This window comes from Paramormyrops kingsleyae, chromosome 18 (genome assembly GCF_048594095.1).
Source record: "Paramormyrops kingsleyae isolate MSU_618 chromosome 18, PKINGS_0.4, whole genome shotgun sequence".
Classification (NCBI taxonomy): domain Eukaryota; kingdom Metazoa; phylum Chordata; class Actinopteri; order Osteoglossiformes; family Mormyridae; genus Paramormyrops; species Paramormyrops kingsleyae.
In genome coordinates, this window is record NC_132814.1 from 6,430,630 (window position 1) to 6,454,384 (window position 23,755).

Genomic DNA, 23,755 nt, shown 5'->3' on the forward strand with positions numbered 1-23,755 from the left:
GTCCTATGGCCACAGTCTACCTCCCTCTAATACTGTGAAACAACAAATGGGCCCCAATTTCAAGACGACAGATGTAACACTGAAGCTGGTGACTTAATTCTCACTGTGTCAGTGATTTATACTGCCAATAATTCACCGTAATCAAAATGCTAGCAGTTCATGCTGTCATTGTTTCACCATATTTAAAATCTCACAATGTCAGTCGGTTATCCTGTCAGTATTTTATCATGGTCAAAATCTCACAGTGTCAGTAGGTTATTCTGAAAGTGCTTTACCGTGGTCAAAATCTCACAATGTCAGTAAGTTATTCAGTCAGTATTTTATCATGGTCAAAATCTCAGAGCATCAGTAGGTTATTCTGTCAGTGCTTTACCATGGTCAAAATCTCACAGCGTCGGTAGGTTACTCTGTCAGTGCTTTACCATGGTCAAAATCTCACAGCGTCAGTAGGTTATTCTGTCAGTGCTTTACCATGGTCAAAATCTCACAGCGTCCGTAGGTTATTCTGTCAGTGCTTTACCATGGTCAAAATCTCACAGCGTCGGTAGGTTATTCTGTCAGTGCTTTACCATGGTCAAAATCTCACAGCGTCGGTAGGTTATTCTGTCAGTGCTTTACCATGGTCAAAATCTCACAGCGTCGGTAGGTTATTCTGACAGTGTTTTACCGTGGACAAAATCTTGTTGATCCCCCCCCCCCTCCCCCCCAAATATCAATTATTCCAAAAGTAACAACATACATGTGTGCACAGAAATATGAATGTGTGCACCGACATATATATATACTTCAAGTCATGTACTGACATGCACACATTCAGCTTCCAATACTGCTGTCAGACATTCTCTCGCACACTTATACACACATGGCTTTGTTCATTGCGCAACGCTCCCTGGAGTTAGTGCGCTGATGTCATGGCTCTTGATTGAGTCTCTTTATTGAAAGCAGAGTGCTTTCTTTCTCTGGCTAATAGCGCACGCTCACATAGCCCCCAATGCTTGCGCACCATGTGTTTATGTGTTTATTTGCATGGCAGGTCATTTGCTGTGACGGTGAGTGCAGCCGCAGGATTTACTTGCTCTCTGACATCTCCTCAAATGACTCTGGCTACTGATGCGATGGTGCAGACCTCAATGTGTGTATATGTCTCTCTCTCTGTTGTAGAACTGGTCCCTCCTCTCCCTCCTTCCTGACTGGAGTAACCCCCCGCCCGTGTGTAGAGTACAGCATGACTGGAACAGAATGAGGCTTGAAGCCAAACGCTCAGATATGCATGGTTTTCTTCTATTGTGCTTCGTTCTTCATTGTTTTCCCTATATAAACCCTAACCTCGTCCATCAGTCTCTGACAATCATCCCCCTGAATCAAGACCCGTCCCCGTTCCTCAGTCTCATTTGTCTCAGTCCTTCTGTATCAGTCTCCCTCTCTTCCGTCTCACTCGTCTCGCTGTATAAACACAGTTCCTTCTGTCAGTCTCCCCCTTTCTGTTTCTTCTTTGGCACCTGGCCTTCTGTTTTTCCAGACTTTAAAGCTAATACTTCTAATAAAACACTGGTCTTTACCACAACAGAATACTCGGGCTTAATACTGAATAAACAGTTTCTTTTCCCCCTCTTTCAGTCTCGCAATTTTTTTGCTCCTGCTCTGTGATTTTTTTTTTTTTTTGAGTTTTGGCCTGGACAGAAATATGTGCACTTGTTATGTGTTTTCCATGGGTTCAGCATCTCTGGAACAGATTAGCCCCTGAGCAGCAGGGGAGGGGGTGACGGAGGAGTGAGAGGAGGAAGGGGGGGTGGGGGGAATGGAGCAGGTAACTGTGGAAACCCTGGCTCAGAAGGAGGGGGTGAAGGACTGGAAGAGATGAGGGAGGGGCAGGGGAAAAATGCAGAGAGACAGAGGTGTTGGGAATTAAATGAATGTGGGCTGGCTGTTAAGGCTGAGAAAGACAGACGGAGGGGAAAAAATGGTTCTCTGTCTGCCTTCTAACCCAGCTGTTTGGACAGACAGGCTCAAAGTCACGTAGCGGGACACTGTCATCAAGGGTCACAGAGGAAACTGTACAACTGATACACTGCATAACTAACACTGAGATACTGACACTGTGCACCTGACACTGCTTAGAGTAACTGATAAAATACAGGGTTTTCTACTGGGACACCGCAGGCACGTCACACCACAAGTATGATCAGAATCCCCGCCCTGCTGGAACTGATAGTTGCATTCGACTCCATTAGGAGTTTCTGCTGTGCACTGGAACGGCGGATTCACGTGCCTTTCTCTGTCTTTTCCACAGCCTGCATCTCTCCCTAATTAAAACCACAACCCATCTCCCTCTCATAGCCCTCTCTTAGTTGTCAAGTGCCAGTTACCGCAGTCATGGAATTCAAAGTAAATAAATTGTCTTTTTTTTTTTAAAGCCTATTTCTCGAGGAGAGGAAAAACAGAGGGTAGAGCATGTGTGTGAAGCCATAAACCACAGTATTTTTGGAGTCATTAGGGCCTGGCTATGAGGCCATAGAGTAAGTCCACATGTACCTCATACCTACTCTCTCATTCAATAGCATATCCATATACTCCCATTAAACGGGACAATAAACACTCACATAAAGCAGTTTCAAACCCTTGTGAGCAATGGCCAAACTGCAAAGTCCATCCAGACAGAAATGCCACTGAGCACTCGCTTCGGTTTCATCTCCCCACATCTTGCCAGGTAAAAATAGAGAATGTGGTCCACATTCAAGCCACGACATCAGCTTGCCGTAACATCGCAGTCGGGATGGGAGTCTGTTAGTTCTCAGGAGAGAACATGGTCAATGCTAAGCATGTAGGATCTCAGGAGAGAACATGGGAAATGCTCAGCGTGGAGCTTATCGGGAGAAAACACGGGCAATGCTAAGCGTGTAGGTTCTCAGGAGAGAACACATGCAATGCTAAGTGTGTAGGTTCTTAGCAGAGAACATGGACAATGTTAAGTATGTAGCTTCTCAGGAGAGAACATGGGCAATGTTCAGCAAGTAGCTTCTCAGGAGAGAACATGGGCAATGCTATGTAGATTCTTAGGAAAGAACTTGGACAATGCTAAGTGTGTAGCTTCTCAGGAGAGAACATGGGCAATGCTAAGTGTGTAGGTTCTCAGGAGAGAACATGGGCAATGTTCAGCAAGTAGCTTCTCAGGAGAGAACATGGGCAATGCTAAGCGTGTAGGTTCTCAGGAGAGGAATCTCACACTTATATGGACATAACTGGCTGGATGGTGGTGAGATTCTCCCATGAGACAAGTTCATTGTCAGTGTTCAAGCCTTTCCTGCTTTTTGCCAAAAAACTAAATGTGGAGTTGTGATTATTCATTTATTACATAAAAAACACAGTCAGTGGGGCCTTCCCACAGACGCAACAAAGTTTGTTGTCTGTGTGTGTGTAACCTGTGTGTGTGTGTGTGTGTGTGTGTGAGAGAGAGAGAGAGAGAGAGAGAGAGAGAACTTAATAGGAGAACAGTCATGTAGAAGCTCCTGGAAAGAACATAGAGGTTAGTAGGTGGGACTTGGATGTGTTCTAGTAGGAAAAGCGTGGATGGCAACATGCTGTACTGGGTGGGGCCTGTATGATGCTGGCCAGGGATAAACACATCTCTGCTGGCAGCCTGGCTTACGTGTGACAACGTGTCGCCTTCCCTGACATCCTGACATCCCTCTTCACCCTTCCTCACTTTCTCCCTCTCAGCCTGAAATCTGGTCTATCTGACCGAGTCTGGTTGTAACTCTTCTCTCCTTCAGTTCCTGCCCTCTCCGTGCTGGGAATTCTGCCACGCCGGGCTGCTAGGACGCCCTAACCCAACGCTACATCTGGCTCTGGCTCTGACTTCCTTTCTCCTTCTTTTTCCTTCCTCAGATGGCCTGGGCCCCCTCAGTCAGAGGATGATCAGGAAGCACATTCATATTTTCCTTAAACTTTCAGGGACCTGCCCATGCGTTCATGCAATATTGCTGTTTGGATTGTGTGTGTGTGTGTGGATTATGGTTATATTACATTGTGGGGACCAAGTGTTCTCCACAATGTGATAAAAAACCTGTTATTTTGACGGTTTGGGGACCATTTTCCAGGTCCTCACAAAGATCTGTGAATGCAATCAAAATTTTTGTTTGGTTACATATGGTTAAGGTTACGGCTGGGTAGGGGTTAAGGTTATCATAGTTAGGATTAGGGTTGTGCCCATGAATGGAGAGTCCCCACAATGATAGGGATATATGAACTTATGGTGTGTGTGTGTGTGTGTGTGTGTGATAGAGACATGACATGAGTGTCTTCAGAGTAAGCGCTACACACTCTGACAGTTATTCGCAGTATACAGTTATGCACTGTAATTTCTATATAACTACAACTGCAGTGTAATCTCTACCCACAGATATCACTACAGTGTAGTCGTGGGACACTTTTACAGTTATCGCTGCAGTGTGCTCGCTTTCTGCTTACAGCCACCACTGCATGGCAAATCCTGCACACTCCTTTGCACAGTTACTCTAATGTGTCTCACACAGCAATCACTGAGCTCAGCATTCTGTGACAATCCCAGTGATCCCGCAGCCTCCTTTGGTTGTGTGCCCTGAACAGTATATGGTTTGTGATTCCTGCATCTGGGGAAGCACTTTCCTCTCCCTGGGACCTCAGAGTAAACAGCCCCCTGGCCACTATGGGCACTCAGATTCCTCCTCTTCAGTCAACACTGACTCATATGGCCTTTCCACAGTATTTGTACAATGCAAATGTGGAGCCTTCACTGCCAAAGACATCCAACTTGTTCCTTAAAGGAGAAGCTCATACTGGCCAGGAACAGTGGAGTAACGGCAAGCCAAAGAACACAGTAAAATACACATGCGCAAACATACGTATTTACCTGTTATTGTGGGAACTGCACCTTAACTTACGATACAGTTCCTTGTTTCATTACTCCGTGCCCCCCACCCCAACAACACTGAAAAACTAATGAAAAGTAATTTCTAAGTTTTCCTATTTTTAAAAAATGAATATCACCCGTTTTATCTTCTAGCGTTGATAGGTTAGGAACACTAACACATTCATGCAAATTCATTCAAAACTCACAAATTACATTACGCTGAGATTTTCCCACATACATCTGCTTGGCTGTTCGCTGACAATCCATGTTAATCTGCTTACAAAGCCGGCTCCTGTCTGAAACGGTCTGTGGTGATGGCTTCACTGTTAGACTGTTAGACACTCAAACTTGTTAATAACATGGAATCACCTTGACTGGGATGTTATAGATCTGTTTGTCTATTACTTACCACCATCCATTGACTGGACCCTTCTGTACACACAGTCACACAGTCAGACAAGCCTCTTGCCTCCACTGGCTGACATCCTCTAATAAACTAAACATTACTAACGTTATCTTGTACATGTCTGTGAGGTTGTTCTACACATTACTAACGTTATCTTGTACATGTCTGTGAGGTTGTTCTACACATTACTAACGTTATCTTGTACATGTCTGTGAGGTTGCTCTACACATTACTAACGCTATCTTGTACATGTCTGTGAGGTTGCTCTACACATTACTAACGTTATCTTGTACATGTCTGTGAGGTTGCTCTACACATTACTAACGTTATCTTGTACATGTCTGTGAGGTTGTTCTACACATTACTAACGTTATCTTGTACATGTCTGTGAGGTTGCTCTACACATTACTAACGCTATCTTGTACATGTCTGTGAGGTTGCTCTACACATTACTAACGTTATCTTGTACATGTCTGTGAGGTTGCTCTACACATTACTAACGTTATCTTGTACATGTCTGTGAGGTTGCTGTACACATTACTAACGTTATCTTGTACATGTCTGTGAGGTTGCTCTACACATTACTAACGTTATCTTGTACATGTCTGTGAGGTTGCTCTACACATTACTAACGTTATCTTGTACATGTCTGTGAGGTTGCTGTACACTATCCCTCAGCTCCTCTCTGACCCATCCGCTGGCACTCATGCTCTAGTCCCAGAAGGTCAGCATTTTAAGGTCAGGCAGCATTTGTTGAGGATATGAGTGAGTTTGTCCCCAGAGTCCTGCATCACTACTGTCCTCATCCCAGCAGCTAACGCAAGCTGTTCCAGCCATTGCACCACTAAAGTACATGAAAGCCAATAGCCAAAGAATTTCCTGCTGATATTAATGACTATGGGTGACTGTCGACTGAATGGAAACAGAAGTACAGAAGTATAAATGACACATCACAATGGAAAATATCTGAAAATAAAACTAAATCAATTCTTAATTTTGTTTATATTTACTGTTAAACGCCTGTTTCCCCATTTCTGTCACTGCTGAGGGGTGTGTCCAGAGAAAGTTGAATGACCTTGGACCCATAGCCCGTAAGCTTGTCTGTAATGTTAATGCTGTGCCCCAATGGTGTAGTTAATGGGAGGCAAATCAAACTGAACACGAGATTCTGCAGGCAAAATTCTGTTCTTCAACCTGTGATACGATATTCTGACGCACTTAAAATGTTGGTCTTCCTGTGGAAATCAGTAGATCAGAGTATGATTACGTGCTCAGTTTGTGCTGCCGCCGCATTATTTACGCACATGAGTGTGTGCTTCATAAGATCCCAGGTCTCATACACTTATGGGACTCCTGCCATCCTTATGAAGGGGGTGTGCCCCCAGATTTTGGCCCAAAGTATCCCAGCACTCCCTGCAGAATAGTATGAGGGATAACGTGTCTGCCAGTGGGTAGGAAAAAGGAATATTTATTACAAACAGTGAACCTCCAGATGCAGGCCCCGCCTCATGCGGTCTCTGTCTCCACCTACTGGCTACTTTGAGGATCAGTGTTCGGCCGAATTGCCAGTTTTTGCATAATCAATTTTGTGGCATTTCACACGTTCTCTTCATATAGTTGTGCTATTAATAGTAATATTAATAGCTTCACATGTACAATTTAATTTCTATGAAGTCGGTAAGCTTTATGCCTGTCATGGATACCACTGAGATTTATGACACAAAAGACGTTCATAATGAAATTCCACAATGTATGGAACATGTTTATCAAATGAAAACTATAAGCACTTCGTTTATATTTAGGAAAAAATATGAGTGAATTAAAGTTTATTCTGTAATAAACGGCTGTCCTGTGTAACACCCTAGCATTCTGCACATCGCCATTTGCTCATGTCGTTGTGCTAAACAAGTCAATTCAAGCCTCACGATATCCAATTATTAAAGCAATTACTGGCAGTCACATTTTCCGCTTGTTTGAATCCAACAATCCAAGAAGTTTGAGTACTTCCCAATGTAGACATGATGCGCTTTGAATATTTGTAATGCGCGTGTACGTAGCTTGTCCTGTTAATGTTTCGGGATTATTCGGAGATCATTTGCTGTCTTTATTGTGCTCAGTGCTGGCTGTGGCTTCCCGATCCCCAATCAGTTAATAAAAAAAAGGATGAGAACCCAAGTCTCCCATCTGCCGTCGTATTACGTGCTCTGGTTATTTAAACCAAAGGATTACACTTTTGGATGGTTAAGTGGTATATTGAGGCTATTGTTTTTTAACAATTAAGTTATATTCATTGTTTATTGTTTGAAGCGATTGCGTACTTGTTCAGTGTATTTCAAAAAGCTTATCCAACCTCAGTCACACCCACACATTTTATGCCAAGACTTACATGTGTATTGTGGTTTCTTTCTCTTGCTTGCTAGTCATTTTAAGCATGGGAAGATTAAAGCCCCAGTGTAATTATGCATAAAGCGCTTATGTGATCACCCACCAATGAGAGAGCCCAATCCCTCCCCGTTGATAAACATTAATTTGTTGCACGATAAAATCACAGGAACACATTCCATCATACACGCACACCCTGTGAAATTATTATTTGGTAGGCTATTTGTAGTTTAACGGACAACGTATAGTTTTTACTTTTACTTATTTTATGTTGACATAACTCCTTGTAATCTTTGCGCGCCAGTCATATGTTCTTGTTTTTACATATCGAATAAGTTGATTTTGTCGCTTGATGGCGATCGGCGTACTGCATGACACTGACATGAACCAGAGAATCTCTGGAAGGTGGATGTTACGACTGCTGATGCTAACTTTGGGTCTGAGCCTCGGTGTTTTGGACTCAGCCCTGGTGCAGATACGCTACACTGTGCCAGAAGAGCAGGAGCGAGGAGCCTTTGTTGGAAATATCACCGAGGACCTGGGCTTGGAAATTGCTGTGCTGTCCTTACGCAGATTTAGAATAGTTTCTAGTATTAAAAAGCAGTATTTGGCAGTCAATTTGCAAAATGGAATTTTATTTGTGATTGAGAAGATAGACCGAGATGAAATGTGTGAGCAAAACCCGACTTGTTTTTTCTATTTACAGGTCGTCATTGAAAATCCTTTTGAACTCTATAGGATTGAAGTGGAAGTTCTGGATGTGAACGACAACGCACCCAGATTCCCTCAGAGCGAATTAAGCTTGGAGATATCCGAGTCGTCTCTCACTGGCTCCCGCTTTCCACTGGACAGCGCACAGGACATGGATGTTGGCGTGAACTCTCTGAACACCTATCTGCTCAGCGTTAACCAGCATTTTGCGCTGGAGATGCTGACACGCAGCGATGGCACCAAGTTTGTGGAGCTGGTGCTGGACAGTCCACTGGACAGGGAGAAGCAGACGACGCATCAAATGGTGTTAACAGCAGTGGATAGCGGCACCCCTGAGAAATCTGGTACCATCCAGATCATAGTATTTGTGTTAGATGCTAACGACAATGTTCCCGTCTTTGATCGTTCTGTCTACCGGGTGAAGTTGTTTGAGAATTCACCGCAGGGCACAACTGTCATTAAGCTCAACGCTTCAGACATGGACGAAGGTTCCAACGCGGACATCTCTTATTCTTTCAGTGGGCACTCGCCGTTAAAAGTGCGTGATTTGTTCGAAATGGACTCTTCCACGGGTGAAATCAGAGTAAAAGGAGTTTTAGATTATGAAAAGGCCAAAACGTACGAAATATATGTCCAAGCTAAAGACAGGGGTCCGTCGGCAGTTGCCGTGTACTGCACGGTACTCGTCGATGTTTTAGATGTAAACGACAATCGTCCAGATGTTTTTCTTACTTCAGTCTCTATGACCATCCCAGAGGATGCATCTCCCGGCACGGTAATTGCTGTCATTAGTGTTATGGACCGTGACTCTGGTGAAAATGGGAATGTGATTTGTCACATTCCCAGAAATACACCTTTTGAACTTCTCAGCTCCTATAAAAATTACTACACACTGATCACGAGCGATTTCCTTGACAGGGAAATTGTGGCCGAATACAACATCACGTTTAGCGCTAGGGATCTGGGCACACCCTCACTCTCCACAACAACAAGAATCTCAATTCAAGTCTCTGACATAAACGACAATGCTCCTGTCTTTGCGCGTCAGGCATACACGGTCTATGTTACTGAGAATAATGTTCCGGGAGCTTCCATTTTCTCAGTGACAGCAGTTGATCCTGATTGGGACTATAATGCTTGTTTGTCCTACTTTATTTTGGGGGGTCAGATTCAAGATATACCCGTGTCCATTTACATCTCAATCAACTCAGCCAATGGAGACATCTATGCATTGCGCTCCTTTGACTATGAGAAATTCAGAAAGTTTCAGTTTCAAGTTCAGGTCCAAGATGCTGGCTTGCCACCTTTGAGTAGCAACATCATGGTGAATGTCTTTGTTTTGGATCAAAATGACAACGCCCCGATCATCATATCCCCCTTGCCCACCAATGGCTCGTTCGCCACGGAGACTGTGCCCAGGTCAGCAGATGCGGGCTATCTAGTGGGGAAAATTATTGCGACAGATGCGGACGCTGGGCAAAATTCGCGTCTCTCCCACCAGCTTATACAGGCGACAGATCCAACATTGTTTAGCCTTGCCCTGTACACAGGAGAAATTAGGACAATTCGAAGGCTAACAGACAAAGACGCCAGAAGACAAAGACTAATAATTTCGGTCAAGGATAACGGTCAACCCGCCCTCTCGGCTACAATTTCAATTATCGTGTCAGTGGTCGACAGCGTGCCAGAATCCCTATCTGATCTGGACGACCTCTATGTGGCTCCGCCACGAGCCGCTAGTCTTATTCTGTACATGATTGTTTCCTGTGGTGCATTTTCGTTAGTATTACTTGTGGCTATAATCGTCCTGAACTCCATTAAAGGATACTGGATCAGACACTCCACTGAAAGCCGCGACTCCATCTGGGGATTGTGCTGCGGGGTCGGATCCGGAGACTCCAATGAAAATGTAATAAAATCCAACCCGCACGAACGTGTATCTGCGAGGACCACAACATCCGCTGGGTTTGGTGAACTGAAAAGTAGCTGTGCTCATACCCATGCGTCCTGTTTGCAAGTGTGTTTGACTCCGGGGTCGGTGAGCAGCGATTTCATGTTTCTAAAAGCTGGCAGTCTGACCCAGATCAAGAACAATGCGAAAGGAGATGATTGTCCAGAGCTGGGCTGGAAAACGTTTAACAAAGGAACGGAATCACCCTACAAGGTAACGACGTTGCCTGCAGTCTATTGTAGGCCTATAGCTTAGTCAGTGTTGCAGGCCGTTGAACCAAAAACTGAAGTTTTGCATCAATCGGTGCATAAATGTACAGTAATTTGCTTAGTTATGAGATAAACAGGCTTAGTATTATGGTAACACTTTATAATAACAGTACATGAATTAGCATGTAATTAGTAATTTCTTCACTATGAACTAATGATGAACTAATGATGAGTTAAGACATGTATTAATCATGAACTAATGAAGAACTAACGTAACTACGACATGAGTCATATGAATTACAGCATGAATAGCACCACCTTAATTCATGTTAGTTCCTGCATGTTAGTTAATATATTAATTAACACTGCGGTAAACTAAATCAAACATGTTCTAAAAGAAAGATGGCACAATGCAAAATTGTTTAGAAATTTGTCACCTGCAGCTGTCACAAACATCAGTGAATGATTTCACCTAACTAATCCAACATACAGTGATGCATTCACAATTAAGAACAATTGTCTCATCCTGTTTTGAGTGATTCTACTGCTGCCGTCCTACAATAATGCATTCATTAAGCAGATGCAATTTTCCAATTTAAAATCAGTGTTAGCATAGAGATGCTGGTTATCGCTTTGGTTGTTATGGATCGGTTTACTGTCATTATATCATTATAATGCACTGAAGACAGATGTTTGTCTTCTGTTCTTGCTCTTCTTTTGAGCCACAATTGCCCCTTCAAAAAGTCAACTTTCCTCCTACCATTCAGTTCCTTCTTCATCCAAATGCAGCCACAGGACCTCTGCTCTTCTACTTCTTTACAAACCACCAAAAATCTTATTTACATGAGCTTATAAAACATGTATAATTGATATATTTTTTTAAATGTCAGGGTTAGGTTAGGGTTGGTTATTAAGTCATGACATAATGATGCATTAACAAGTCATGAATTCATGTTACTTTATAAGTAATTAATATTGAGTAAACAATTATGTGCCCCCCCAAGTAAAGTCATGACATAATGATGCATTAACAAGTCATGAATTCATGTTACTTTATACGTAATCAATAATGAGTTGGCAATAATGTGCCTTATTTTGCACCAGTATATCCAAAATGATTAGTTTAAATTACATACTCATCAGCATGTAAAAAAAACCCACAAAGCACAGAAATGAAAAGGTAAAACACACCTTTTATTTTACAAAGGTTTAAATGGCAGTGCACTTTAAATCAAGAGGCTAAGGTAACTTGTATCTTAACCTTTATTTTACTTATGTCTTACACAAAATACAAATGTTCAGCATGTTGTCTTCTAAACAGGAAATTGATGGCAAATGTCTTTTATTATGCGCCCAAGTGGTCCCTGCTTATGTTTTTCCCCAAGCCAGTGAGTCCACTCTATGAGTGAGAGGTGTTCTTTTAGCATCTTCTCTGTCCTATTCCCTCTTAGTCTCCATATGTTCGTTTTGTATGTCAGCCACGCTCTTTCAATGTGTTGTGAGTGAGCTCCACTGTGTGGGTCTACAAACCACTGTGAATGGTTTACTGTGAAATGTCTGTAGCCCATGCTGGCCAAAGCACCCCTGTAGGCTCTCCACTCATCTGAAATAATGGTAGTGCCTGGACGCACATGTTTCACAACTATGGGAACGAGGTGTGCTCTTGATCTTCTTTTCACAAGCCGCAAGATTGGGTGTCTGTGTTTATTCCTCACACCTAGAATGCCAAACACCCATTTCTTTCGCCTCCATGTTGTTGATGCTCTCCCTCGTCCATACTGTAAAAGTTAAATATGTAATTAAAAAAAAAAGAAATACTACATTATCATTATATTCATTTAACATGTTTACACATACAGACGGGTAACAAATTAAAGGAAAGTCTGGGGGAGCTTTATACAAGTGTGGCTGATTTTAATTTCAAAACAAACAAGGTTTACATATACACTCAGTTGGTTATTTCTAGAATAAAAGAAAACAGATGAGAGAAAAACAGATGTGTGCTTGTACATTATTTATATGTTACAAGAAATAGTAAGACATCACAGACATTCCAAAACCAAATAAATGCCAATTAGAAATGTTCAAATGACAATAATAGTGGTCAGCAAATTTGCCTTATAGGTTCTAAATTTACCTTTCTTTTATGACGAAAGTTACTTTCATCAAGAACGGCAAATTCCAGAGCACTTCCAATCATCTGTCCATGTCTTCTTCTGAATCGTTTCATAGCACAGTGGCAAACATTCCTCATGATACTAGCCATCTTAGAGAGTGTTTTGGAGCTTTTTGCAATGCCATCTTGCATCATATCAATTTGTCTGATCCGTAACCCCTGAGTGAACCTGTGAAGTACACAATGATGACTCAATGATGATGGAAAGCTGAGTTGTCAAAATTAAAACAAAGAACTTTGAAAGGCATTGTAATATTATACTATACCTTCTCAGCTGTCCAGTAACAGACTCACCTGTAAATGAACATTAGCCAAGATGACAAGCTGAGTTTTGATCTCTCAAAGAGAGACCCTGCTCGCACTGATCGGCTGGTTTTCTTGCCTCGATGACTTTTATGTCTGCACATCCTGTGATGACGATAAATAACAAAAAACAGTTATGTAGACAAAAGTATTTTTAACACACATTGATAACATTTTTTCTTTTCCCTAACTCTCAGAAGTATCATTATTTCTGTAACATGAAATACAAACGTGATAACATGTAAAATATAAACTTTTAACAAGATATACAGTAAAGCCTGTTTTATTATAACCACCTATTAAAGTCTTTGTGGCAAAGCTGCCTGATACACTGCAGCGTGGAGAGAATGTATTCATGGTGTCAGATATTAAAGATTTTTTAAGACCTTTTTAATACCACTTTACATGAAATATAAGACCAAACCTGCAAAGGAAATACACCCAAACACACGCACACTTAGCTATCTTAATGAAGACATTAAACTTATGTTTTATTATTACTCTATTGTTTTCATATGCAGATAATTATCGATTATATAAGCTTAAAACCTACACCCCAAGCAATATTCTGATTGTTGGATGCATCTTTTTTTATATTGTAATGTAGGAAACTCATAGGCTCTGTAGGCAACAAATATAAATTAATATTAATAAAATCATTAACATTGTTGACAGCTTATCATTACACAAATGACAACACATTTAACTTAGGGGAAAACTGTTCAAACTTAGATGAAGAGAATTGCGCGCAGAGAACATGTCACGCGCCAGCATCAGTGGTGCGCTCGGTTATTAATGGCATAGATTTGCCGCCATATTATTCAAACACACACAATATCTCCTAGGCCGGGGTGGCGAACCCCGGTCCTGGAGAGCTACAGCCCTGAAGAGTTCAGCTCCAACCCTAATAAAAACTCACCTGCCTGGGGAGGTGGGGGCGGCGTGATATTAGGCAACCCAAGTTTTTCCATCTGCGGCCAGATTCAAATTTATATATAGAAGACGTTTATCGATATCGACAGATATTTGTGGATTTTTTTTCGTGGTAATACCACCCAAATAAGACCTATCGAATCTAGATTTAAGTCGTTTTAAGACGCTAATTAGGAAAACCGTATTTACGACATTTAAAACTTTTAAGGACTTTTTTAGGTTGTAGACCTATAATATCCATGGAAAAAAAGATCAACAGTGTATCATGTAATCAAATCTGTAATTTGTTTAATTTACCAATGAAAACCGTCGACATGTCTTCTATTTCTCTCCATTGTCATATTATGGCCACATCTTGAGCACTTTACTCTCCTTGCTAGTAACTTTTTACTTTGAAGCCATTTAATGAGCTTGCGTTTCCTGTTAGTCGTGGGTTTCTGAATCGCGAAAAGCAGCAATTTTGAATGCAACATGACCAGAGAGCTATTGGTGCTAACTACAGTAATTAAACTCAGGTCAGGTGGCGCTAAAAACAACAGAGATTGCCCCGCCTATTTCCGGTGCGATAAGAACCTGCTTCAATCATGCACAAGGGCTTAAACATAATACACACATTAACCCAAGTAAAACTTTATGGTATTGCACCATCTTTGGATGTATATACAAACTGGGATAACTGTAAAGATATCCAAGACCCACCAGAGCTTCACGTAGGGTTTAGAAGTGGAATTACAGTAATAAAAATCCAAACTATGTCATTAGACCACGAGGACGATGGGGTGGCGCCAACCGCACAATTAAGCATAGCTTCGCGCCAATCAACAAATTTGAGCAAGATGGATGAGAAGAGAAAGGCAACGCGTTGTGGGAGGAAAATTACCACACAAAGCAAGTACAGCTCACGTGAATATGGTATGTATTATAAAAATAAAAAATATGGTACGTATTTGTAACATGCATGTTGTTTGATGTACTTTTGCCGGGCTTGCAAACTTGAGTGGCCTGGCTTGAGTGAGATTTTGGTAAGTCATTGTCGCGTTTTCACAGACAAGGCCTAGTCTCAAGTTTTAGCTGAAAACTGATCGCACTGACATATCTTAAAACATTGTTTTGCACACCAGTAACGTTAATGTTTTATTCTAAGGGACGTTTATAAAAGATAGGCTACTTGAAAATCTTAAATGAAATAAGGCCTAATCAATTCAAGCTTTATCTGTAAAACCATGCCATTTTTTATGTATTTAAATTAATCAAAATGCTTTATTATATGCTTTTTTTTTTATTCTCTACACAGTGAAAAAATAATATAGTATTCATTACAATAAACAATGCACCTCGTTTGTCTACAGTTTCTAATACAGACAGGCATTTTTAACTGTGCCAGCTCTCTACTTCAAAAGTCAGGGCACTGGTCAGGGGATTGGGCATTTTAAGGTATCAATGTTGTCAATCACAAAACCATTTCACTGCATGGAAATGTTTACTCCACAATGCAGTGTGAAAACATAGGGATTATTGATGTAAAATTGTTGTGAAGTTTAGTTGGGCAGTCTATTAATGTGAGACAAAGCCATATGTGTGAGTTGGCAGCCCTGCTTATGTACATGTTTTCAGGTGTTTTTTTTAAATACTGAACTATGCTTGCTTCCCCCCTATAGTTGTATCTGCACGCAAGAATGTTCAGACTGAAAGTACAGCTAACTCATCAGAAAGTAAGTCATTTAATATAATTACTGATACATCCATAAAGTTTCATTCATTGGTATTTGTCTCTCCTGAGATATTAAACAGTGTTTTGTCACTTAGCTTGTAAGCGCTGGGGTATAAAAAGTATTAAAGTTGACATTTAACATATTTTAGGGTCACTTAACTAGTTGCTTATTGGCATGCACTTGAATATTAGCCATTTATTAGACTAATTAAGCACATATTGTTGGCTTATCTACATAACCTTATGCTACATCCCTAATCCTACCCAATACCTAAACTTAACAACTACCTTAACTACTAACTATTGATAAGGAGCCAATTAGGAATTTGAGGGAAAAGTTGTAATTAAGTTATAAAGTGTACTCAATTATTATAAAGTGTTGCCATATTAAAGTGTACTCAAGTGAAAGTATACGTACTGTGTACACATTTTCTAAATGAATTACATTTTGATTATATATTTTGGTTTTGCAAAAAAAAAAAAACTCATAGATGTGCTCTAATAACTTTGGTATATGTAGCTATTTTCCATTACAAATATCAACATGAATAGTATAAATATTATGTAAATACGCAGGTCAGTTTGCATAAAGACAAAGTAAAATTTAGGACTTTTTTTATCTTTACAATGAAAAAAAAAAAAATTAATTAAATGACTGGTTATGAGGATTGAAAACGGTTGGCTTCTGACATAAGCCATTCTTCCCTATACAGAAATGAAGTTAATCGAAATGCCGGTTTCATGCCAACTTTTAAACTCTGCCTGTTTCTTTGTTCAAATGCTGTATTTTAAGTTGTTTTGTTGATGTTGTTGTTGGTTTCAGGACTTCAGCCTGCAATACAGCAAACCAGTGAAACAGGAGGTTTGTTTGTACCCTTTTCTACATTGCTATGCAAGAAATATGTAAACATTACAGAAAAAATGGGAAAAGAATTGCTGGATTGAAATGTTAATTTAGATATTTCATTTGTGTAATTTGGTTCACAGAAATGTGGCTGTTAATGTGTAGGGTGTAAATTATGTATTTTGACTTAGGCCTAATTCAAGTAGGCCACATTTTTCTTATTCTGCTTTCAGCCAAGTTGCATGTTTCTGATTTCTCTTTTATTAGGTGCACCCACTTTGCAGATTGCTCTTGACAAAGCAAAACTAACAATAGAGATGCAAAAGCAGAAGATTCTTCATCTTCAGGAAAAAGTTGACTCCCTGACAGATGACAAAAATTTTCTCAGAGCAAGATTAGAGGATGGTGAGTATTAAGGTCATGAACTTTAAGAACAATTCTGGCAGTCCGTAAGTTACAACTTGTAATTAGAAGTAATTTTATTTAAATAACTTATTCCTAAATTAAATGTGGTAAAGTCTTTACCTGTAGTTTTGTTCTACACTTATTTTAAATTGTTCTTTGTCATAGCACTTCTGAGGCATGAAGCCGTAATGTCTCCTGGACAGGCACTGTCTGCATCTTCATCCAATACTGCTGCATCCAAGGAGAAGGTGTCCAGTGATGAATCTTCTGATTCCTCAGAATCTTCAGATTCATCAGATTCCGAACCAAGAACAAAGAAGAAGAAAAAGGATAAAAAACGAAGAAACAAGAAAAAATCCAAGAAACTGAGGGTTGATTTTAGAAGAGGTATGTTTATTCAATCCAAAATATTAAAAGGTATAGTTCAACCAGAAGTGAAAATTAAGGTTTTAAAGGCGCAGTATGTAAGAAAAAAATAAATAAAATAATTAATTAATTAAAATAAAATATCCCAAAAACACTAGCGCAGTGTTTTTTATATATATATATATATATATATATATATATATATATATATATATATATATATATATATATATATATATATATATATATATATATATATATATATATATATATATATATATATATATATATATATATATATATATATATAAAATATAAAAATAATTCTCACCTTTATCGGACTTGTACAACATTCTTCTTCCTTCTTTCCCCTATAGTAAAAAACCCTGAAGACTCCATCAAACGCTACCACAAAGTGTTACACCTGGTAAATGGTGGCTTCACTAAAGCTGAAGCGTACAACAAAATTAATGTTGACAGAAACACAATTGTCATGCAAGCCCCCATTGCTGAGTTGGCAGTTGCAAATCCCGAAGAATACAAAGCAGTGAGAGCCACTTTTAAAATGGGAGAAAGCATCCAAAAATTTTCTGATGTCTGTCTTGCAAGGTGCCTGGCTCAGCCTAATGTAGACATGATAAAAAAATTGAAAGAGAGCAGTGCCCTTCTTGATATATCAAAGAAGTGAGGTATACTTGTTGCTTAAAGGGATAGTTCACCCAAAAATTAAACTTTTCATTTACTCACCCTCAAGTAGTTCCAAATCTGTATGAGATTTTTCTTCTGCTGAACACAAGGGAAGCTATTTGGACGAATGTTTGCAACCAAGCAGATCTTGGGCACCACTGACTGCCATAGTAGGAAAAAATGCTATGGTAATCAATGGGGGCCGAGATCTGCTTGGTTGCGAACATTCTTCCAAACAGCTTCATTTGTGTTCAGCAGAAGAAAAATCTCATACAGATTTGGAACTACTTGAGGGTGAGTAAATGACAAGTTTAATTTTTGGGTGAACTATTCCCTCAATATTCTAACAATGTTTTGTTAATATTGTTAAAAAAAATAAATAAAAAGTTATGCGTAGTTGTAAAGTTGTGTAATGTTACTGTTATTAGTGACCATTCTTCAAACAGTTTTAAAATATTGATTTCAGTTTTGCATATGTTTTAGGTTGAGTTTTATGAAAAATCAAGAGGCAAGTTGTATATTAAAGGTGCACTGCCATTTAAACCTTTGTAAAATAAAAGGTGTGTTTTACCTTTTCATTTCTGTGCTTTGTGGGTTTTTTTTACATGCTGATGAGTATGTAATTTAAACTAATCATTTTGGATATACTGGTGCAAAATAAGGCACATTATTGCCAACTCATTATTGATTACGTATAAAGTAACATGAATTCATGACTTGTTAATGCATCATTATGTCATGACTTTACTTGGGGGGGCACATAATTGTTTACTCAATATTAATTACTTATAAAGTAACATGAATTCATGACTTGTTAATGCATCATTATGTCATGACTTAATAACCAACCCTAACCTAACCCTGACATTTAAAAAAATATATCAATTATACATGTTTTATAAGCTCATGTAAATAAGATTTTTGGTGGTTTGTAAAGAAGTAGAAGAGCAGAGGTCCTGTGGCTGCATTTGGATGAAGAAGGAACTGAATGGTAGGAGGAAAGTTGACTTTTTGAAGGGGCAATTGTGGCTCAAAAGAAGAGCAAGAACAGAAGACAAACATCTGTCTTCAGTGCATTATAATGATATAATGACAGTAAACCGATCCATAACAACCAAAGCGATAACCAGCATCTCTATGCTAACACTGATTTTAAATTGGAAAATTGCATCTGCTTAATGAATGCATTATTGTAGGACGGCAGCAGTAGAATCACTCAAAACAGGATGAGACAATTGTTCTTAATTGTGAATGCATCACTGTATGTTGGATTAGTTAGGTGAAATCATTCACTGATGTTTGTGACAGCTGCAGGTGACAAATTTCTAAACAATTTTGCATTGTGCCATCTTTCTTTTAGAACATGTTTGATTTAGTTTACCGCAGTGTTAATTAATATATTAACTAACATGCAGGAACTAACATGAATTAAGGTGGTGCTATTCATGCTGTAATTCATATGACTCATGTCGTAGTTACGTTAGTTCTTCATTAGTTCATGATTAATACATGTCTTAACTCATCATTAGTTCATCATTAGTTCATAGTGAAGAAATTACTAATTACATGCTAATTCATGTACTGTTATTATAAAGTGTTACCAGTATTATTTAATGCTATAGTAACCTAACCTATAGCCTATAGTTCATTTCCAGTACCAGCATTTACTTTGTTTATATGTAGCGTTTATTTTAGTATACCTAGTATGGTTAGTTTATAGTTTAATATTAGGCCTACATTTTACGTCATATTTTGTGTTTCTTCTATCCTGAGCGCCGAGCAAACAGGTCCACACAGTGCGCTGTCATTATGTTACTTGTTTATTTAAAAATTGTTGTATTTGTCATTGACAGAGTGTATATAAGCTATGTGCTCATTATTTACCATAAACCCAAAACTTTTACCTTACAAATCAGTGATGTTCCGAGCCACCATCAAAGACAGAAATCGGGGCCCATTCAGGCATTTGTTAATTAATCAGTATCGGCCACCACAGCCCGATGAAAAGCCAGATCTATTTAATTCCCCGCGGGCGCCCAATTTACGTAAAATGCGCAGATTATGAGGTTCCGTCATATGATACAGTAGATTTGGGCGTCGAGGCGCGTGACTTGAAACTGCGAACTGTCGACATGTCAGACGTGTGGAAATTCTTTCAATTGGAAACTCAAAGCAGCCAAACAGCTACCTGCAATGTTTACAATGCCACCCTTTGTAGACGAGGTAGCAACAGAGCGTCGTTTAATACAACGAATCTAATCAGGCACTTGCAAAGTCGGAGCCTACTGTCTGTTTAAATATTAGTTCAAAAATCCGATCGGGGCTTGGCCAGTGTATGTAGGTTTATTGAATGGATCGGATCGGGATATAAAAAAGTGAATCGGGAAGTCTCTAAAATGGGTTTCAAAATCGTTTAAAGCTGCTTCTCGCTAGATGGAGCCATCAGACCATAAATAAGTTAATTTTTCCTTAAGCCGATTTTAAATTAGGATCCTTAACGGTTTCTTCGTCGCCCGTGAGAGTTAGCATCCCGATGTGTCAGATAGAACTTTAGAGCATCCAGAGGATGTTATCCGACTAAGCAGAAAATCCGGCTTCGTGATACAGGCCCCAGGAGTACCGTAGTCCAGGTTGTTCTTCATAGTGTTGTGTGCCACCCCAAGTGGCCTGGTATTATATCAATGACAATTGCATTTGTTGCTTTCAGATTTCCAATTTGTAGTAACAGCTTGCTACTAAATGTGCAGGGGCCCTTAGTTATATACCATGATAATGATACAATTGGATGTAAAACTTCTTGTTTTTTCTTATTAAAATAAAACTTAATGTTTTTTTTTTTGCAGTTTAAGCAGCTGAACATGGACTGTACTCTGTCCTCAAATCAACAGAACATTATTTTGAAAAGGTAGGTAGAATAAACACTGTTGCCTCACACCTCCAGGTTTGGGGTTCAAATCCCATCCGTGACTCTGTGGGCGTTTGCATGTTCTCTTGTGTTTGTGTGGGGTTTCCTCTCAGCTCTCTATCTCTCCCTTGTCCAGAGGCTTACGGTTTGTCTTTAAATTGCATTTCACTCTTTGTATGACTTATGCCGGATTGGACTCCTGTCTTGGGTCCCATTATTCCACCATGACCACTGCTTAAGCAATTATTGAAGGGGGAAGGTAAATAATACCTGTGAGCATGTTTTCTGACTGATCTATGTGCTGCCGTTTGCATTTCACTTGGTACAGCTCCGTCGGCATAGACAGAACCATAGTACAGAAGGAACCAGGAATTTTTGTTGACCAGATCACCAATCACTGCTGGACGTGGGGGACTCAACTGCATGGTATGTCGCATCTCCAAACAGCCTCTTATTTTCTCATATTTCATTGCATGGCACTGTGTTTTTTACCATACACTCCTCCTGTAGCCTGCTGTATTCTGCAGTATAATTATGGGCTACCTCGTGCACCAAGGATATCTTTTGGCATTAAAAACCAGCGTTACAAGACAATGGCATCTCATGGTGCCATTCCAAGGAAGGACATAATCAATCAGCTAAAAAATACCACCAATTCGAAGATGGGATGTGAAATAGCCATTTATTCAGGCCTGGATTAAGGCACTTAGCTATTTGTATTCCTAAGTTATAGCAGATTCTCTCACCAAAATCACAGTGTTTCTTTGAAAAGAGAATATAATGTATGTAAAGTGAAATATAGCTCACACCTCCACTTGTTGGATCCCATTGAGCCATTTTTTTTCTTTGTCCAGCAGACCCTGTGACCGGGGCCCTCAGCAGCACCCAGGCCCAGCGTTTGGAGGCTCGCTATGTATCCCACATGCTGCCTGACTATCAGCATAATGTTTACATCCCTGGTACCACCCACAGCGACCTACATGTCCACAGCTCTTTCTCAACCTTTGGGAAGAAAACTGCAATCACATCCAACTTTGAGGCCAAAGGGGCATCTGTGATTGTTTTAAACAAATAATTTAAACCTACTGCTTATGGATTTTCTGTCCCTTGGAAAACTTCAGGTGGCCTCTGTCACTGATGCTGTCTTGTGACTGATCAAGGTTACCTTCCTTAACGTGGTATTAAAGGAGACTGTGTGGAGGTTACTGTGGTTACTGTGGTATGCAATGACCTGCCTTGTATCTGCATATTTCGTATGGATGCTGATATGTGTTCTGTTATAAAAGTGTGCCAAATAGTGTGACGGATTTCTAAAAATCAACTTTCACCAACACTGCTGCTTCTCACAGTTGTAGACACTAGAATAATGTACATTGTCGTAATTGTGACAGCTCTGGGTGGCGTGGTGGTGCAGTGGTTGGGACTGTCGCCTCACACTTCTGGGACCAGCGTTTGAGTCTCCACCAGGGTTCTGTGTGTGTGGAATTTGCATGTTCTCCCCGTGTTGTTGTGGTGTTTCACCTAGGTTCTCCAGTTTTTCCCCACAGTCCAAAAACATGCTGAGGCTGATTGGAGTTACCGAATAGTGTGTGAGTGCACCCTGTGGTGGGTTGGTGCCCCATCCTACGTTATTCCCTGACTTGTGTCCATAGGCTCCAGCCCCCCCCACAACCCTGATTATGGATGGATGAATAATAAGGTCTCTTTGTTACCTATTATGTGTGGATATTTCTATGGCTTGTTTTCAGTCTGGCTTCGGCGATTCTCAGCTCTGAGGAGGCTCTCGCATCACAGGTCATACATGTCAACATCACCTTTGATGTGTAGCCAATCAGCAGCTTGTACACGACATCACTGGCACCTAATAAAGCGGTGTCCATGAAACAGAGACATTCAGCTGCTAACATGAAATAAGAGTAATTAAAGTAATTAAAGTTTGTGCTATTCGCATAATGTTAAGGTTCATATTTAAAACTTTAGTAGTAAAGTTTGTGTTTGAGCCTCCTTGACAGTTGTATGTTTGTAATGTGCTATTTCTCTTTACTTCTTCCTTACTAATTTCCCTACTTGTGCACCACTTCAGACAAAAGCATCTCCTGAATAATGTGTATGTAATGTGATTGTCATTAGCATAGATTAAAGTGTGCATTTTAGCTTTGCAAGCGAAAGGTGTTCTGGTTGGAGTGAGTGTGTGCATGCATGCATGTCAGTGTGTTGGGGATGGCATGCTGGCACTTTAATAATAATAATAATAGGTTACATGTATATAGCGCCTTTCACAATCCCAAGGTCACTTTACTGGGGGGAGGGAAAAAAAATCTAATCAGGAAGAGAAAGTAAAGAAATGTTCATGGAAGAGAAATGTCTTTAGTTCAAATTTGAAGGAAGAGGAGGAAGAGCAGTCACGGAGAGATCGTGGAAAAGAAGGGAGACACTGTATTTCTCCTATTTCAATTTCATACATTTATTAATTTAAACAATTCAGCAGAACAATACAGGTTCTCATCAATAATTAATTTTATCTGACTTGTAGGTGTATATTTATGTATGTAGCGCAGCTTAAGTGTAACAGACATAAATATGCACTAAACATATTGCCAAAAAAATCGCAACTTGAACAATCATGACATCATGTTTGCCTCATCTGAAAGGTATTTTGAATCCTGGGCTCACCTGTATAGGTGTTTATTATTCATTATTCATTAGTCTGTTTTTTTGGGAGAAGGCAGTTTAAAAATATTCATTAAGTATGAGTCATAAGGGACAGTGATTCCATACACAAACATCCGCTGGATCTGTCTGTAAAGAAAAAGCACATATTTAATTCACAATGGAACAACTAGTTCTGACTCACTGAGCAACATTATACTATATAGAT

General features: G+C 39.9%; 2 protein-coding genes and 1 long non-coding RNA gene across 4 annotated transcripts; 2 read left to right on the forward strand and 1 right to left on the reverse strand.

Moving 5' to 3' along the window:
* Positions 1-8,058: 8,058 nt before the first annotated feature.
* LOC111834687 (protocadherin alpha-C2-like) lies at positions 8,059-22,074 on the forward strand. 2 transcript variants are annotated; one of them, XM_072702349.1, is made up of 4 exons: positions 8,059-10,551; positions 20,816-20,877; positions 21,206-21,303; positions 21,732-22,074. In XM_072702349.1, the coding sequence occupies exons 1-4, from the start codon at positions 8,059-8,061 to the stop codon at positions 21,950-21,952; spliced, it is 2,874 nt and encodes a 957-aa protein (XP_072558450.1). In that variant the 3' UTR covers positions 21,953-22,074. The 2 variants fall into 2 exon arrangements, with proteins under 2 accessions (XP_072558450.1, XP_072558451.1); XM_072702350.1 differs by having other exon boundaries at positions 21,735-22,074.
* LOC111840004 (uncharacterized) lies at positions 11,721-14,173 on the reverse strand. Its single transcript, XR_002837255.2, has 4 exons — positions 13,946-14,173; positions 13,018-13,131; positions 12,685-12,892; positions 11,721-12,325 (listed from the first exon to the last, which is right to left on the reverse strand). It is a non-coding gene; the product is annotated as an uncharacterized lncRNA (long non-coding RNA).
* On the forward strand, positions 14,194-18,091 carry LOC140579676 (coiled-coil domain-containing protein 106-like). Its single transcript, XM_072702351.1, has 6 exons — positions 14,194-14,871; positions 15,618-15,671; positions 16,494-16,532; positions 16,782-16,919; positions 17,085-17,306; positions 17,663-18,091. The coding sequence occupies exons 1-6, from the start codon at positions 14,544-14,546 to the stop codon at positions 17,971-17,973; spliced, it is 1,092 nt and encodes a 363-aa protein (XP_072558452.1). The 5' UTR covers positions 14,194-14,543; the 3' UTR covers positions 17,974-18,091.
* Positions 22,075-23,755: the final 1,681 nt, after the last annotated feature.

Bases quoted from the DNA above. Each gene is read 5' to 3' on its own strand.
- LOC111834687 (XM_072702349.1), top strand. From the start codon at position 8,059: ATGAACCAGAGAATCTCTGGAAGGTGGATGTTACGACTGCTGATGCTA. The intron at 20,878-21,205 runs GTAGGTAGAATA...CACTTGGTACAG, and splicing joins CAGAACATTATTTTGAAAAG to CTCCGTCGGCATAGACAGAA. The intron at 21,304-21,731 runs GTATGTCGCATC...TTCTTTGTCCAG, and splicing joins GTGGGGGACTCAACTGCATG to CAGACCCTGTGACCGGGGCC.
- LOC140579676 (XM_072702351.1), top strand. From the start codon at position 14,544: ATGCACAAGGGCTTAAACATAATACACACATTAACCCAAGTAAAACTT. The intron at 14,872-15,617 runs GTATGTATTATA...TCCCCCCTATAG, and splicing joins GTACAGCTCACGTGAATATG to TTGTATCTGCACGCAAGAAT. The intron at 16,533-16,781 runs GTTTGTTTGTAC...CTCTTTTATTAG, and splicing joins GCAAACCAGTGAAACAGGAG to GTGCACCCACTTTGCAGATT.